This window comes from Liolophura sinensis, chromosome 5 (assembly GCF_032854445.1).
Source record: "Liolophura sinensis isolate JHLJ2023 chromosome 5, CUHK_Ljap_v2, whole genome shotgun sequence".
Taxonomy (NCBI): domain Eukaryota; kingdom Metazoa; phylum Mollusca; class Polyplacophora; order Chitonida; family Chitonidae; genus Liolophura; species Liolophura sinensis.
Genome location: NC_088299.1, coordinates 10,989,426 through 11,006,157, shown reverse-complemented (window position 1 = coordinate 11,006,157; position 16,732 = coordinate 10,989,426). Strand labels below are relative to the sequence as shown.

Genomic DNA, 16,732 nt, shown 5'->3' with positions numbered 1-16,732 from the left:
GACTTTAGGAACACATTAAAATGATAAAATGATATTTTTGATGCCAGTTCTTTTCCCAACAGTTTTTCTGAAAAGAAATTTATCAGCCTTCACGAAAAGAACTCATAAGGTAGATGAAAATGTGATTTAAGACGAAATACAGTATGTACCTGCACTCTAGACTACAGGATTTTTATGAAAATATTTTAGGACATACTCTGCATTAGTTTATGTATACACGTACAAGGGTACATATAACCACGCTAGTGTGAAAAGATATTGTTTTATCAAGTATACTTTATCACATAGAGATCTGTACTAAAGTTACTCCAGCAACTTAAAATAACCTAGTCAGCTCTTCGTGTGTATGGATGTTTATATGTTTGGCGTTCAACACCCTACTTAACAATTTTTCAGTCATATGACGACGAGGAGTCATTTGGGGTGTGTACATATACTGTGTCTTGTTCTGGTAGGGCAAGTCCATGCCGCCAAAGCGGTGTCGTCACTGAGATATCATGCCGAGGAGACGACATGACAACCCCCCACCCCCACCCCCCACCCCCACCCCAGTCAAATTATACTGACACCATGCTAACTACTACAGATAGGACTTGGTGTCCGGGCTACATTCAATTTGTTTTTTGTATGTAGAGCTTTAACTTTCCGTGGATAGGCCAAATGTGTCCATTTCCAGGTTTTTCATGTTAACCAGATTGCCATTTGCCTAACATGCAAGATATAAATATATAGGTATGACTCCAGGGTGCACCACTAATTGTTGTACATGTGCAGCTTTGATTTTTGGTGGATACATAGATACAATAGTAAAGATGCCTCGTGCGTCACATTTTTCTATGTCCGCATTTGCCATGGTAACCAGGCTACCAGTTTAGCACATGAATACTGGCGTGACTTCCGATTGACAGTCGTTTTGCATATGCCGTCATCGTTTTAGTTAAATGCATAGGTACAGAGGTGATGATTGGTCAGGCCTTTCCATAGATAGCATGGTAACTAGATTGCCAAAGCCTACCCTGTATCAGTTGTGTAAATATAAATACAATGTATAATTGTTCTGGCTTATATAAATTGGGCCCATCTGAACTCTTGTTAGAATAGTGGTATACACCAATCAAATAAAGAACTATGTTTTTTTTATATTTTATATCATCTTTAAATGATTTTACGGTGTCACTCTGGGATAAACTCAGACATATGTGCTTGTATGTTTGGGATTTAACGTCATACTGAACAATTTTTCAGTCATATGACGAGTAGTCATTAGGTGTGTGTACACATCCTGTGTTTTCTTGTGGCAGGCTGTGTCCATGCCGTCAAAGTTCTGATGCCACTGACGCATCATGCCGAAGACACCAGACATGACGCCCCACTCAGTCACATTATACTGACATCAGGCCAACAAATCTCGTTTCTTTGCTCTAACTTCTCAGTGCTGAGCGCCAAGCGAGGCAGCACCAAGCACCATTTTAAAAGTCTTTGGTATGGCCCTACCCAGGCTTCATCCCCGGTTTCCCGACATCGAGGCAGACGCTCTATCCATTAGGCCACCAGCACAATCCCTCGGACATGTACCAACAATGAAGATATTTTTAAAGTCTTTGGTATGACCCTACCCAGGCTTTATCCCGGGTCTCCCGACTTCAAGGCAGACGCTCTATCCATTAGGCCACAAACACAGTCTCTCGGACATGTGCCAACAATGAAGATATATATATACAAAATTTATATTTTGAATTTTTGTTTTCAAGACAACACTACACAGTATGTCTTCGTACAGTGAAATCCACACCCAAGCTTCTTAAAAATTAAACACCTCGAAATGAATGGAAAAAAAATTACTAGACATGAAAATAAAGACATTAGCGTTTATTTCCAACTGCATTTGATTTGTACACACATTATGACATATATAGATAAGATGAGTCTGAAGACTGCACTGCTGTCAGCCCGTGTCCTTGTTACTGGCCTCTACCTTGTTACTGGCCTCTTCTACATACAACTGCATCTGTATGGAAGAACGGAATGACATAATCACTATTAGGACAGAGAAATAGGAACGGAGGAATGGAGAGCAAATCTCCCTCAATAACACACAATCGTCCATCATCCACTTATGCAGCAAGTGGTGAAAATGCTGACAATGCCATCAAAAAAGGTATCCTAATACGGTTACTGAAAGAAAACACTTGATGGCATCTTCAGAAATTTGCAATCATCCATAAGGTCATTTCAATATCATTATTATAGATGGTTCAAAGGGGGACAACTTCTAAAACTGTAGAAAACATCTATTTGTTATCATGATTAAATGTCTGGACCGACTTTTATCATATATAAATGTTAGGACTCGCATTCATAAGTTTGTTAATGTCAGGACTCTCCTTAACAGTATGTCATCAAGAGTAAATGTCAGGACTCTCCTTAACTGTCTGATATCAAGAGTAAATGTCAGGACTCACCTTAACAGTCTGTTACCAAGAGTAAATGTCAGGACTCTCCTTAAAAGTCTGTTATCAAGAGTAAATGTCAGGACTCTCCTTAACACTATGTTATCAAGAGTAAATGTCAGGATTCTCCTTAACTGTCTGTTATCAAGAGTAAATGTCAGGACTTTCCTTAACTGTCTGATATCAAGAGTAAATGTCAGGACTCTCCTTAACTGTCTGATATCAAGAGTAAATGACAGGACCGACTTTTATCATATGTAAATGTTAGGACTCGCATTCATAAGTCTGTTATTATGTGTTAATGTCAGGACTCTCCTTAACAGTCTGTTATCAAGAGTAAATGTCAGGACTCTTCTTAACAGTCTATTATCAAGAGTAAATGTCAGGGCTCTCCTTAACTGTGTGATATCAAGAGTAAATGTCAGGACTCACCTTAACAGTCTGTTGCCAAGAGTAAATGTCAAGACTCTCTTCAACAGTCTGTTATCAAGAGTAAATGTCAGGACTCTCCTTAACAGTCTGTTATCAACAGTAAATGTCAGGACTCTCCTTAACAGTCTGTTATCAACAGTAAATGTCAGGACTCTCCTTAACAGTGTGTTATCAACAGTAAATGTCAAGACTCTCTTCAACAGTGTGTTATCAAGAGTAAATGTCAGGTCTCTCCTTAACAGTCTGTTCTCAAGAGTAAATGTCAGGACTCTCCTTAACAGTCTGTTATCAAGAGTAAATGTCAAGACTCTCTTCAACAGTCTGTTCTCAAGAGTAAATGCCAGGTCTCTCCTTAACAGTCTGTTATCAAGAGTAAATGTCACGACTCTCCTTAACAGTCTGTTATCAGGAGTAAATGTCAAGACTCTCTTCAACAGTCTGTTCTCAAGAGTAAATGTCAGACCTCTCTTTGACAGTCTGTTCTCAAGAGTAAATGTCAGGACTCTTCAACAGTCTGTTCTCAAAAGTAAATGTCAGGACTCTCTTCAACAGTCTGTTATCAAGAGTAAATGTCAGACTCTCTTCAACAGTCTGTTATCAAGAGTAAATGTCAGACCTCTCTTCAACAGTTTGTTCTCAAGAGTAAATGTCATGACTCTCTTCAACAGTCTGTTATCAAGAGTAAATGTCAGGGCTCTCTTCAACAGTCTGTTATCAAGAGTAAATGTCAGGACTCTCTTCAAAAGTCTGTTATCAAGAGTAAATGTCAGAACTCTCTTCAACAGTCTGTTATCAAGAGTAAATGTCAGGACTCACTTTTATCTGCCTGTTATCATGACTAAACGTTAAGACTCACTTTTATCAGATCTGAGGTTGTCGCCTTCAAAGGCACTAAATTTGGCTTCTGCAGAGTCAGCTGATCCTCATCAACTTCAACCCAGGGAAAATTCTACACAGAGAGGAAAAAAGGCTGATTAACACATCTGTGTATATCATTCAAGTAGCTGTGTAGTTCGATAAGTAAAGTAGATTTACTTCACTTTAAAGTAGATTACCAGTAATCACAGTGAAAAGTCATACATGTGTAGTGTGACTTTGCCCCGCATTTAGGTACGGAAAGCAATAGCTTTACAATCCTGCAAGATAAAATTGTGGATCACACCCATCAATAACAAAGCAAACACAATTTAATTCTATCTTTTCGAATGTTGTGTTGGGGAGGGTCATTCATGTTTATATTTGCGTAGTTTACTATACAGTATACAGATAGTGCATGCTGAAGGATAGGATATTAGGATTTGTCAGTATGGGAGACATGAATATCTCTGTGTCGCAACAGGACATTTCAACAACAGCCCATCTCCAGCATGCTTCATATGTTTTATTATACCAAAAAAACAGTGTAATTGCATTGTCAGTGCTTAAAATGGCTGACTTTTTACATGGAGTGGCAATAGCTATCGTCCTGTTGTTTACTTTACAAACAGTTCAACTTCATAGAGGCACACAGTAACTACAGTAGAATACAAGGTGGTTCTCTATTGGCTTGTGAACATTTTACATCATAATTTGGGGAATATCACATGACCATATGGAAACCATGTTTTGACCTATGGAAACCAAGAATCACTCTATGAGTGATAATAAGAATAAATGTTGTTGAATCTTGGAGGGAATAGTTCCAGGGGCACAGCTTTGGACAAATTACACTACATAGTTGTAGTCTGATCCAAGGGTTCTGGGTGATGAGGTTTCATAACAGCCTTAACCTTTTATTCCATTCTGGGCCTCCGTGGCTCAATTGGTTAGCGCGAGAGGACAGGATAATGACCCCCGCAGGCTCTCGTCAAAGCGGTCACTGTGAGTTAAAGTCCATGCTGGCTTTCTCTTCGGCCATAAGTGGGAAGGTCTGGCAACAACCTGCGGATGGTCGTAGGTTTCCCCTGGGCTGTGTGCAGTTACCTCCCACCAGAATGCTGGCCACCTTCTTATAAGTGAAATACCCTGGAGTACGGCGTACAATACCAATCAAATAAATGAAATGAATTTTACTCCATGTGTTTGTACACTACATCAGTTACTTAGTTGTACATATGTATCATACTAACACATTTGCAGCAGTTCAGTAATTACCACAGCCATAGTCTACTCTTCATGTCATTTCCCCCCCAATCTCAAATTAAATGGAGGTTAAAAAATTTGTTCGAATCCAAGCTTCGCAAAGCTTTTCAATCCCACTACCACCATTATGAGCTAATGAACTCAGAAAACCCTGGACTGGACAGGAGTTCTACCAATGTATGAACGACAATAAGTTCTTCAAAATGATTTTACTAACAATTTCCACAGTACAAAACTTAGTAATAATTATGTTCACTTTTTAAAGATATTTCTGGCTATCTTTTATTGATAACTTCCCAACTTTGTATGTTTTCGCTAAAATCCTTAAAAGTGACAATTTGGGTAATTTTCAATCCTAAACCAGACTGGGCGTCATTTGTCATGATAAAACTTTAGAACACTGTAGTTTTACAGAACTTATATCAAATTCAGGTACCTATAAAAAAAAACAGATAAAAAAAAAACATAGAGGCTTTCCCACATAACAAATACACAAGCATCTCATACTTTTTCAGGTCCTTCATTATAACATGCTTTTAACTTGCCAGTCTAGGGTTGTCTCTTTGAACTAAAATTGTTCATCACTGCATCTATCTAATCTAAGTACTCTGTGCTTTTAAGTCCAAAAGTTTATTCAAATGTACCCTTTTGTGTAAAATTTTACCCTTTCATATAATCTTCCTTACGATAGCAACTGGTAGTCATGAGCCTTATCTGAATAAATTAATAATAATTAACGAGTTAATTGTTTGGTTGTTGTACTCAAGAATTTTTCACTTTCACTTGTAGTTTCAATAAATAAAGAACCACATTTATACAATCTATACCTTAAATGAAAGAGCTATACTGAAGGTTAAAGGAGATAAAAGCATTAAAATGATGCCAAAATCAGATGAAAGAACATCAAAACTTATTTGCAAATATAATCCTTAATATTTTGGGGGGATTTTTTTTATTCAAGAGAAAAGGGTATTTGAAAATATTCATGTATTCATTCAAACATTCCTAATGATGTTCTAAATAAGGACGTGATGCTTGTCTAATAAATTTATTTGAATGTAAATTTGTTGTTCATAATATATGAATTTAACCTAAATTATGATAACATTTATGAACACATTAAAAATATAATGCAAATTGAGGTTTAATACATTTGTTAGCTAAAAAGAACAAATTCTAGTGCAAAAATATTTATTAAACCTGTGTTACATCCTCATTTATGACATTATTAAACAAAGACTATAAACACCAAAAGGGGGTCCCAAATATCCACAATACAAAAATTATTTTCAAGTGTCTTTTTCTCCTTCAGGAAAAATCAGAAAAAATATTGAAGACCACATTTAGGAATAACTTTTTGCACTCTTTCATCTGAACTTTATGTCATTTTTATGTTTTCTCCATCTTAATTTTCTGCCAGCAGTGCTTGCTATTTGAGTAATTAATAGCTAAACATCAAATGCTTAGAAGTCTCCTATAGGCCTCCATTTTAACAGATTACTTTGCCCCGAGGCTCTTCAGGGAATTGCATTCAAGACACACTTGAGCAGTCTACAGCCGCTTGTCTATGCATGATGTGGCCCTCTAGTACATCCCACACTCTTCCTTTTTAGAGTTGGCTTTCACAGACCTCCAAATCCACGACTATCACAACCGATCTAAATATTTAGAGTTAATCATCTAGTAGGAGTAAAACCTTTAGCACAGTGACATCACAATGAATATTCAAGAGGAGGAATGGAGGCTATTCATTGGACAAGCCTAAAACATGGCAGGACTTTCCATGTGTCTCAAATCCGCGTATTTTGCAGAAAATGACGATGCTTAAAAACATCTTTTTCACTTCAAAATCTTAAAAAATAGAATTCCACACAGTTTGTATAGCTTTTTCATTTATGATATAGGTTGTATTAATGTGTTCTTTTCTTTTAAACTACAGTGCCCAGAATACACCACTATGCAACCTCCACTAGACACCTAACAATCTCCTGCCCTAGAACTATAGCTAAAACCAGTGAGAGTGAGATATAGGCCCATGGGATGTGGTGAGGCAAGGGATTAATGTAGAAGTCTATGTTATACCCAGGTGACACAAATGCTTTAGCTATAGGAGTAAGAGTCCCAAAAGAATGAATATATGTATGCTTAAAGTTTATATCATACTTAAACCGCAAGAAGCCGACAACTCCTTAGGTGTGTGTACAAATACTGTGTCTTTTTGCGACAGGGCCAAAGTGCTGCCGCCACTAAAGTATCATGCCGAAGACACCCGACATGACATCAAAACCAGTCACATTATGCTGACACTAAGTGAACCAATCTTGTTTCCTTGTTCTAACATTTCAGTGCTGAGTGCCAAGCGAGGCAGCAACAAATACCATTTTTAAGGTCTTTTGTAAGACCTGACCTGGATTTGACCCAGACTACAAGGCAGACACTCTAACCATTAAGGGGGGCCTCCGTGGCTCAGTTGGTTAGCGCGCTAGCGCAGCGTAATGACCCAGGAGTCTCTCACCAAAGCGGTTGCTGTGAGTTCAAGTCCAGCTCGTGCTGACTTCCTCTCCGGCCGTATGTGGGAAGGTCTGTCAGTAACCTGTGGATAGTCGTGGGTTTTCCCCCGGCTCTGCCCGGTTTCCTCCCACCATAATGCTGACCGCCGTAGTATAAGTGAAATATTCTTGAGTACGGCGTAAAACACCAGTCAAATAAATAAATAAATCTAACCATTAAGCCACCGAGACAGTTTAGCATGAAATTTCATTTATTTATGTATCTGACTGTTGTTTACCGCCATACTCAAAAAATTTTTCACTTACATGTAATTGATGCCCATCAGCTTTACGTATGGAGGAAATTGGAGAGCCCATGAAATACCAGTGATTTCTGGAAAGTTACTGACAAAGTTTCCAACATGTAATGTACAGATATACACACACTACAAGTGGAAGACATGTTATGTGGCTCAAAAGGCCTTCAAAGCCCCTCAAACGTTGAAAGCAAAGGAATCTACAAATTCCCTGTCCACGGCCGGCCTTAAACCTGTGCCTTACATGTTCCAGTAATTGAAAGGCCGGCACCTTTAACCACTAGATCACAGGGTACTCAGCCATAACCTGTGCCTTACATGTTCCAGTAATTGAAAGGCCGGCACCTTTAACCACTAGATCACAGGGTACTCAGTCATAACCTGTGCCTTACATGTTCCAGTAATTGAAAAGCCAGCACCTTTAACCACTAGATCACAGGGTACTCAGTCATAACCTGTGCCTTACATGTTCCAGTAATTGAAAGGCCAGCACCTTTAACCACTAGATCACAGGGTACTCAGTCATAACCTGTGCCTTACATGTTCCAGAAACTGAAAGGCCAGCACCCTTAACCACTAGATCACAGGGTACTCAGCCATAACCTTTGCCTTACATGTTCCAGTAATTGAAAGGCCAGCACCTTTAACCACTAGATCACAGGGTACTCAGTCATAACCTGTGCCTTACATGTTCCAGTAATTGAAAGGCCAGCACCTTTAACCACTAGATCACAGGGTACTCAGTCATAACCTGTGCCTTACATGTTCCAGTAATTGAAAGGCCGGCACCTTTAACCACTAGATCACAGGGTACTCAGTCATAACCTGTGCCTTACATGTTCCAGTAATTGAAAGGCCGGCACCTTTAACCACTAGATCACAGGGTACTCAGTCATAACCTGTGCCTTACATGTTCCAGTAATTGAAAGGCCGGCACCTTTAACCACTAGATCACAGGGTACTCAGTCATAACCTGTGCCTTACATGTTCCAGTAATTGAAAGGCCGGCACCTTTAACCACTAGATCACAGGGTACTCAGTCATAACCTGTGCCTTTCATGTTCCAGTAATTGAAAGGCCGGCACCTTTAACCACTAGATCACAGGGTATTCAGTCATAACCTGTGCCTTACATGTTCCAGTAATTGAAAGGCCGGCACCTTTAACCACTAGATCACAGGGTACTCAGTCATAACCTGTGCCTTACATGTTCCAGAAACTGATAGGCCAGCACCCTTAACCACTAGATCACAGGGTACTCAGCCATAACCTTTGCCTTACATGTTCCAGTAATTGAAAGGCCAGCACCTTTAACCACTAGATCACAGGGTACTTAGTCATAACCTGTGCCTTACATGTTCCAGTAACTGAAAGGCCAGCACCTTTAACCACTAGATCACAGGGTACTCAGCCATAACCTGTGCCTTACATGTTCCAGTAATTGAAAGGCCAGTACCTTTAACCACTAGATCACAGGGTACTCAGCCATAACCTGTGCCTTACATGTTCCAGTAATTGAAAGGCCGGCACCTTTAACCACTAGATCACAGGGTACTCAGTCATAACCTGTGCCTTACATGTTCCAGAAACTGAAAGGCCAGCACCTTTAACCACTAGATCACAGGGTACTCAGCCATAACCTTTGCCTTACATGTTCCAGTAATTGAAAGGCCAGCACCTTTAACCACTAGATCACAGGGTACTCAGTCATAACCTGTGCCTTACATGTTCCAGTAACTGAAAGGCCAGCACCCTTAACCACTAGATCACAGGGTACTCAGTCATAACCTGTGCCTTACATGTTCCAGTAATTGAAAGGCCAGCACCTTTAACCACTAGATCACAGGGTACTCAGCCATAACCTGTGCCTTACATGTTCCAGTAACTGAAAGGCCAGCACCTTTAACCACTAGATCACAGGGTACTCAGTCATAACCTGTGCCTTACATGTTCCAGTAATTGAAAGGCCAGCACCCTTAACCACTAGATCACAGGGTACTCAGTCATAACCTGTGCCTTACATGTTCCAGAAACTGAAAGGCCAGCACCTTTAACCACTAGATCACAGGGTACTCAGTCATAAACTCTAAGTACAAGTACATGTGAGTTCAACTGATCATCATCCAGCTCCACATACCTGGGTGAGCGCCTTTTGTTCCAGCTTGGCTGCAGCTGATTCCTTGGTGTGAATATGAACTGTCCAAGTTTTCTCTGAAGCCACAACACAACACAAAAATCAGGGTTAAAAGCTAGGGTTTCTATACCCAACATTGGCTCACTATTTCATTAAAATGACCCACACACTTTCTTGATAATAGTCCAAATGATGATAACCACATGAGCACCTAAATGAACTGTTTTGACATCACAGCATTCCAAAGTCCAAGGTGAAACATGCCATGGCACTTTGAGCACATTATAGACTACCCAAATTCTTCAACCTTTCCGATCCCCTCTACAAACAATATTTTGAAACATTCTGTGCTAACTATGGGGTTTTTTGTTAAATAATTTGCACAGTTTTAGTAAGCTTGCATCTTTAGTGACACAAACAAATCATTTTTAGCGTCATATTCATAATAAATTGTTGTGATGTTAGAAATTTCAATGAAAAATCTGCTTTAGTGGTTGAAAAGGTTGAAGATTTACAGTATCAAGTATTGTGCGATTTACCCTAATTCTTCTAAAATTTGGCACAGATATTAGTGGTGTTGAAAGTAGACTGTTACTTTTCCTTACCAGCCTTTTGGAAAAGTAGATATATGAGTAACCATCTGAGAAAAAAGAAACTCAATATTCCTGCTAGAATTACATACACATTAGCTAAAATTAGTTGACCAGGTGTTCCAAAATTTAGAAGAAATAAGTATCTCTAGCAACTTATAAGCTACAAATTGCATACATGTTTACAAAATAACAGGAGAATAAAACAAGATCATCACTATGTAATTTACTTTGATAACTTTCAGTTTTCAATCAAACACATTTGCAGTTCGTCTTTGACATTCATGAGGTAAGATGCAACAGTTGTTGACAGTTTATCTTACCTTTAACTAGTTATGCAATACTTGAGCACAGGGAGACTCTTACCTTGGGACGCTGGGGACTCTTACCTTGGGATGCTGGGTACTCTTACCTTAAGACACTGGGGACTCTTACCTTGGGACGCTGGGGTCTTACCTTGGGACACTGGGGACTCTTACCTTGGGATGCTGGAGTCTCTTACCTTCGGACACTGGGGACTCTTACCTTGGGATGCTGGGGTCCCTTACCTTGGGACCCTGGGGTCTCTTACCTTGGGACGCTGGGGTCAGCATGGCATCACATACATTTAGTTTGAGGAGAAAACCTCGCAAGGAACTTTCAAGACGAAATAAGTACTTGTCAGATCTAAAAAAAAAATTAATAAAAATAATAAATAATAAGTATACACCCATGTATTATCAAGTAACAATCTGATACATTTTTATGTTTCTCTTAAGCTCAGGCAGGGAGGCGGAGGAAACCCAACACTCAGGCAGGGGTAACCACTACACTTTGCCACATACTTTATTATGACTCACATCCTGATATTCACAGATACGAACTTTCGTCTAATTCAGGTATACTTGTTGTTTGTTTTGTTTTTTTCATTTTTCTCTTTTCATTACCTACATATATATATATACTCTTGTACATCAAGGTCAAACTGATTTATTTGACTCACATGAAGTGACACCAGTTATATTCTATGCTCTACAGGCAAGCCGACACTAAAATACCAAAAAACGGAATAACCATGACTGAAAATCTAATTTTTTGCCTGATTTTGGTGTGTTTATGTGATATTCATGTTTTTCTAGGCTTCCTAATCACATAAACCTGTCATAAACAAGAAACATCCCCAAGAATAGTCCACAGTTTTCACAAATTAGAGAATTTTCAAATTTTCTTTTCAGACCATCCACAGGTTGCTACCAGAACTTCCCACATACAACCAGAGAGGAAGCCAGCATGAATTGGGCTTGAACTCCATTACACTTAATTAAATACCTGATTAACATCAAGACATTTCCAGACAGGTACATCTCTCAAATACTGGTATAGTTGTTGTTTGCTTTGTCTGTCTTTTTTTTATTTCCCTTTTGTTTTTTCAATGTATCATTTTCATTCTTTTACATTTCTATAACAATTTGCTAAAAACATTTACTCTGTGTATCCAAACAAATCACAGTAAAATATCTAAAACTGGAATCAAAAGAAAACTGGAGTCAAAAGAAAACTGAAAACCCACCTTTTTATTTTTTTCAGATTTGATGTTTTTATGATTTTCTTGTTTTACAAGGCTCCCATCATGTAAATATGTCATCAACAGGAAAAATAGTCCACATGTTCCACAAGTCAGATGATTTTCTAGTTTTGGTTTTATTTTTATACCCTCCTCTGACATTGATAAGAAGATTTATTCTGCCACAAAAACAACAATTAAAACTGGTGTGACCTGATCAGGGTTTAATGTCAATATGAAAAGAATATTTCACTCAGAACACTGTGTCCTGGTTTATAACCGACCGAAGCTGGAATTTGTTTCTTAAATTTAGCCCTATCTATCTGAAAAATTAGGTTGTGTTGGGTGTGATTGTTTTTTTTTTTCACCTTTCAAATAAAATTTTGCACTCATAAACAAACTGCACTTGAATCGAAAAAAAAAAAACCTTTTCTGAAGAAACACTCAATAAAACATTTGGATAGGGTATATTTTAGTGGGCAATCAGAATTATGTAAACAAATATATATTTAAAGATCTTAGACAGCCCAAAATAAGAAAACCATAATTTGGGAATTTCTCTACACAGAGAACCACAGTGCACATATAAGGATCTTACTCTACCAAACAATACATACTGTGTACCAGCTTGACCTGAAGGTGCTATGTCAAAGACAAATCTCTCCAGTGGTTTCTGTTTCTCTCCCGTCACAACGATAACGACCTTCTCCATTTCATTCTCTGAGAGTAAACACTTCATTCCCTCAACAATGTTTTCCACATATTTAAGGACATCTGGATGTTGGCAGATCTGTAGAAAATTAAACAAAATACATGTTGAACATGAAGAGTTATAGTGCACCCATAATGGAAGGGAGATAACCCTCCACAGCACAGCATGCTGAAAGGCGTGATTTTATTGCAGCTGCTAACGGCGCAAATCCGACATGTGTATTCAGTGTAGCAAGTATTGTAAAGTCTCACTTTTTAGCTGCATTAGTTTGCACCTCCTTGTCTCGTCCATATCCGCGTGAACTCGTGGGACTCCTGAAGTGTCAACTCGGCTTATTACTCAAACAGTGGATCTGTTGCACATGTTCTTCCAGGACCGAAGGCCTTACATGTCTTAAAACATTACTAAACACAGGTTTATCAATTTTCTGAATAATATTGCTTCTTGACTAAATTAATACGAAAATCAGACAAGCACACACTATTTACACCAATAGTTTATTTATTTATTTGACTGAATATACACCAATCCTTTTCCATTCAACCAGTGGCAATCAGTTTTAAATGAGCCTAGGGTGCCCTGTGCAAATCACCTGTGTTTGTGCCAAAGACTTCACAAATGGCCCTACAAGCGGCATAAATTGCTTATTGTCATCAAAAGCCCCACACACTTTACTAACACCAACAAAATACACACTTAGAGTTTTATCATGTTCATTTGTTCCATTACCTGCACTGGAACATTGTATTTCTTGCGTTTGGAGAACACCCTGCTTGGATATATTCCCCTCATATAGAGGACAGTGTGTATGGCTACCTCCATGAATTCACACATGATGTCAGCAGCAACTGAAATAACAAAATATGTGATTTATCAGTCATTCAAGTTGAAGTCGGGCACAAGAAGTCTATGAGAATTGAGAAATCATGTGGTACATAAGAAGCTTTCTACTATTGTCAGTACTTTGAAACAGCAGACACTGAATAAGCCAATTAGGCATTTCAGGAAACGCACTAAGTTTGCACGTGTTGAGGCAAGACAAGCGGAGCTCTCATAAACTAATGGTGGCAGAAGACGTGATTTCAACGCAGTTGCAAGACTGAACTTCTTGCCTGTTAGATCAATAGCACAAACTGACAGATACTCCTGAAATGCTGATCAAATCCTTTACTTGGTTTGTTAGCTTCACAGTGTTTAATTTGAACTTTATTTTGGTTATGTAGTCTCCTTGCCGTAGGGCCTACGAGAAGATAACATATAAACTATTGTGCTGCCTCACTGAAATGAACTGGAATTATTTACTTGATTGGTGTTACAAGAATATTTAACTTTTACGATGGGGACTAGCATTATAGTGGGAGGAAACTGGGCAGAACCTGGGGGAAACCCACAACCATCAGCACTTTGCTGGCCAACCTTCTCACATATTGCTGGAGAGGAAGCAAGCATGAGATGAACTCACAGTGATCACATTGGTAAGAGGCTCCTGGGTCACACTGCACTAGGCTGGCATGGTAACCACCTAAGCCATGGAGCCCCAGCCCCAGCCCCAGCCCCAGCCCCCGCCCCCGGACATACCCAGCAACCCTCCCCATCCCACGCCCCACCCCCCCACCCCCCCACACACACACTCCCCTCCACCACCAAAATATACTGTCACAGTATACTGACACTGTATGGATCAATTCATACAAGCAATATCACCTAATACTGACAGCGAAGCCAAGTAAATACACTGTGCCACAACTGTAGATTTTACAGGGCCTGTGGGAGACACGAGTTCACGGGAGTTCTGAGTGGGGGCGCTGTTGTAATAACAGAAGTTGGGGTTAAAACCCTAATGGTACACGGCCTTCACGCATGAGCACTGGGCGAGCGTAGCGTTTTCTAACCCCACCTTTGGAGAAACTCCCATGAACTTGTGTCTCCCATAGGCCCTATAGTGTCAATTGACAAAGAGAACCTGTAGGCTAGTACAATTCTGAACAAAAGGTAGTTCATTTAAATTAAACGCTGAGGTCTATTTTCAACAAATTCAGGGGCAGGTAAATATCAGAAATTGTTGAAAATAAGAAAAGGCTGCTGTAAAAATAAATTTAGTAATTAATTTATTAATTTGCTGTTACGCGGTGCACTGGTAGATGGATACACATCAATTCACTGAAGAATCTGCTCTTCATAATAAACATGAGAAGTGGGTCAGCGTCCAACATAAGCATCAACTTTGTATCTGCTTTTTACAATAAATATCTGAGAATTGGGTCAACGTCCAACGTAAGCATCAACTTTGTATCTGCTCTTCATAATAAACATCTGAGAAGTGGGTCAGCGTCCAACAAAAGCATCAACCTTGTCTTACCAATTCCCGAACAAAATCACACCTCATATGATACAGCATGCCTAGTATGTTGTTGTTGTTGTTGTTTGTTCCCTGACGCACCTTTCATAATTAATAAATAATAAATATGTAAGACTGACAACTGATTGGTCGTTAAAATAAAGTCGTCAACTCAAATAACAATACACACCTCGTGTTGAGCAGAAAGTGTCGTTCTCCGCCATAGTAGAATGGTCATAAAAACGACATGTCCCGAAATGAAACCGTCGTCTGCAAATCGACTGTTGACGGAAGGGAGATAACCTAGTGTGGCTAGCCCGATGGCCGAATGGTCCCGGATGGTTCGTTTGTATTTCTCGCTATTAGCTGTCTGACTGTGAGGTCGTTGGCTCGAAACCCAGAGTGGCATCACTTAATTTTCGCCAGTAAATTCGTTGTTATACCTAGACTGTGTACATCTTAAGTAAGGATAAAAGTGTTAAAATAACAGTTTACTTACAGATTGTGAATATTATTCAAGCTTTATAATATTTTACTCGTGGGTTGATACCCCATTATATCTTATGAATTAGATTTATTTGTTTATTTATTTGTTTATTTATTAGATTGGTGCTTTGCACCGTACTCAAGAATATTTCTGGTTGCTGCCAGACTTTCCACCTACATCCGGAAAGGATACCAGCATGCGTTGGATTGAAACTCATAGCGACCGCAATGGTGTTATAAATTAGACGATGAACATTCCACAATGTAGCTGATTGCATGTTTCGTGTCACTGTCGATAATGAAAGTGTCTCTAGATGAAAATGAGCTGCTCTATAGGCCTTATAATTAATTAATGCTAAACTTAAAGCTGATTCTATTTTTCGTTTTTTTTTTTACCAAAATATATACATATAAATGAAGATAAATTTATACGGAAATTTCCATAAAAATGTGTTAACAGTTCTGGTACCGTGACTTTATATGAATGTTTTAGGATTCATTTCACAAATAGCCTGTAAAATACACCTGGCGTCCAGTATAAAGATGGAGGAAACCAGGCAAAGCAGCTCATGCAAAGTAGAAATCATGTAATGTATTTCTGTTCATAGGTATCTCACTAACACTCTGAGGTAAAATGATATGAAACTGGATAATATTTATTTATTTCATCGCGTGGTGTTTTACACCGCACTCAGGAATATTTAAATTATACAACGGCAGCCATAATTATGGCGAGAGGAAAAGGGGCAGAGCCCGAAGGAAACCCACGATCTCGGAAAAGTATAAACATGGCCGTCATGGTACCATTGTAGCATCCGACGCAACAGTGGTTAAAAGCAATGCATGATCATCGTATACCAACACTTCGTATATAGGCCTACCATCGTTACATTTACAACTATTTGTTCCTTTCATTGCGCGTTAATTCCATACAGAATCATTTTTCACAGATGCGGTTTAAGAACGGAAGAAACCGGAGAGCCCTTGGGAAATCACCGCTTTTCGCCAGGTAACTGACAAACCTCCTTACCTAAAGCCGCTGCGGAATCCAAGTGAAAATGGAACCTTCGGTCTGGTTGGTTTGAAGTCAATCGGCTGCAGCGAGACAGATACGCAGTACT

At 39.1% G+C, this 16,732-nt stretch overlaps 1 protein-coding gene across 1 annotated transcript; it reads right to left on the bottom strand.

Moving 5' to 3' along the window:
* Positions 1-1,867: 1,867 nt before the first annotated feature.
* Positions 1,868-15,404, bottom strand: LOC135465751 (mitotic spindle assembly checkpoint protein MAD2B-like). Its single transcript, XM_064743078.1, has 7 exons — positions 15,316-15,404; positions 13,517-13,635; positions 12,693-12,865; positions 11,104-11,198; positions 9,946-10,019; positions 3,739-3,831; positions 1,868-2,008 (listed from the first exon to the last, which is right to left on the bottom strand). The coding sequence occupies exons 1-7, from the start codon at positions 15,347-15,349 to the stop codon at positions 1,946-1,948; spliced, it is 651 nt and encodes a 216-aa protein (XP_064599148.1). The 5' UTR covers positions 15,350-15,404; the 3' UTR covers positions 1,868-1,945.
* Between the last annotated feature and the right edge of the window lie 1,328 nt (positions 15,405-16,732).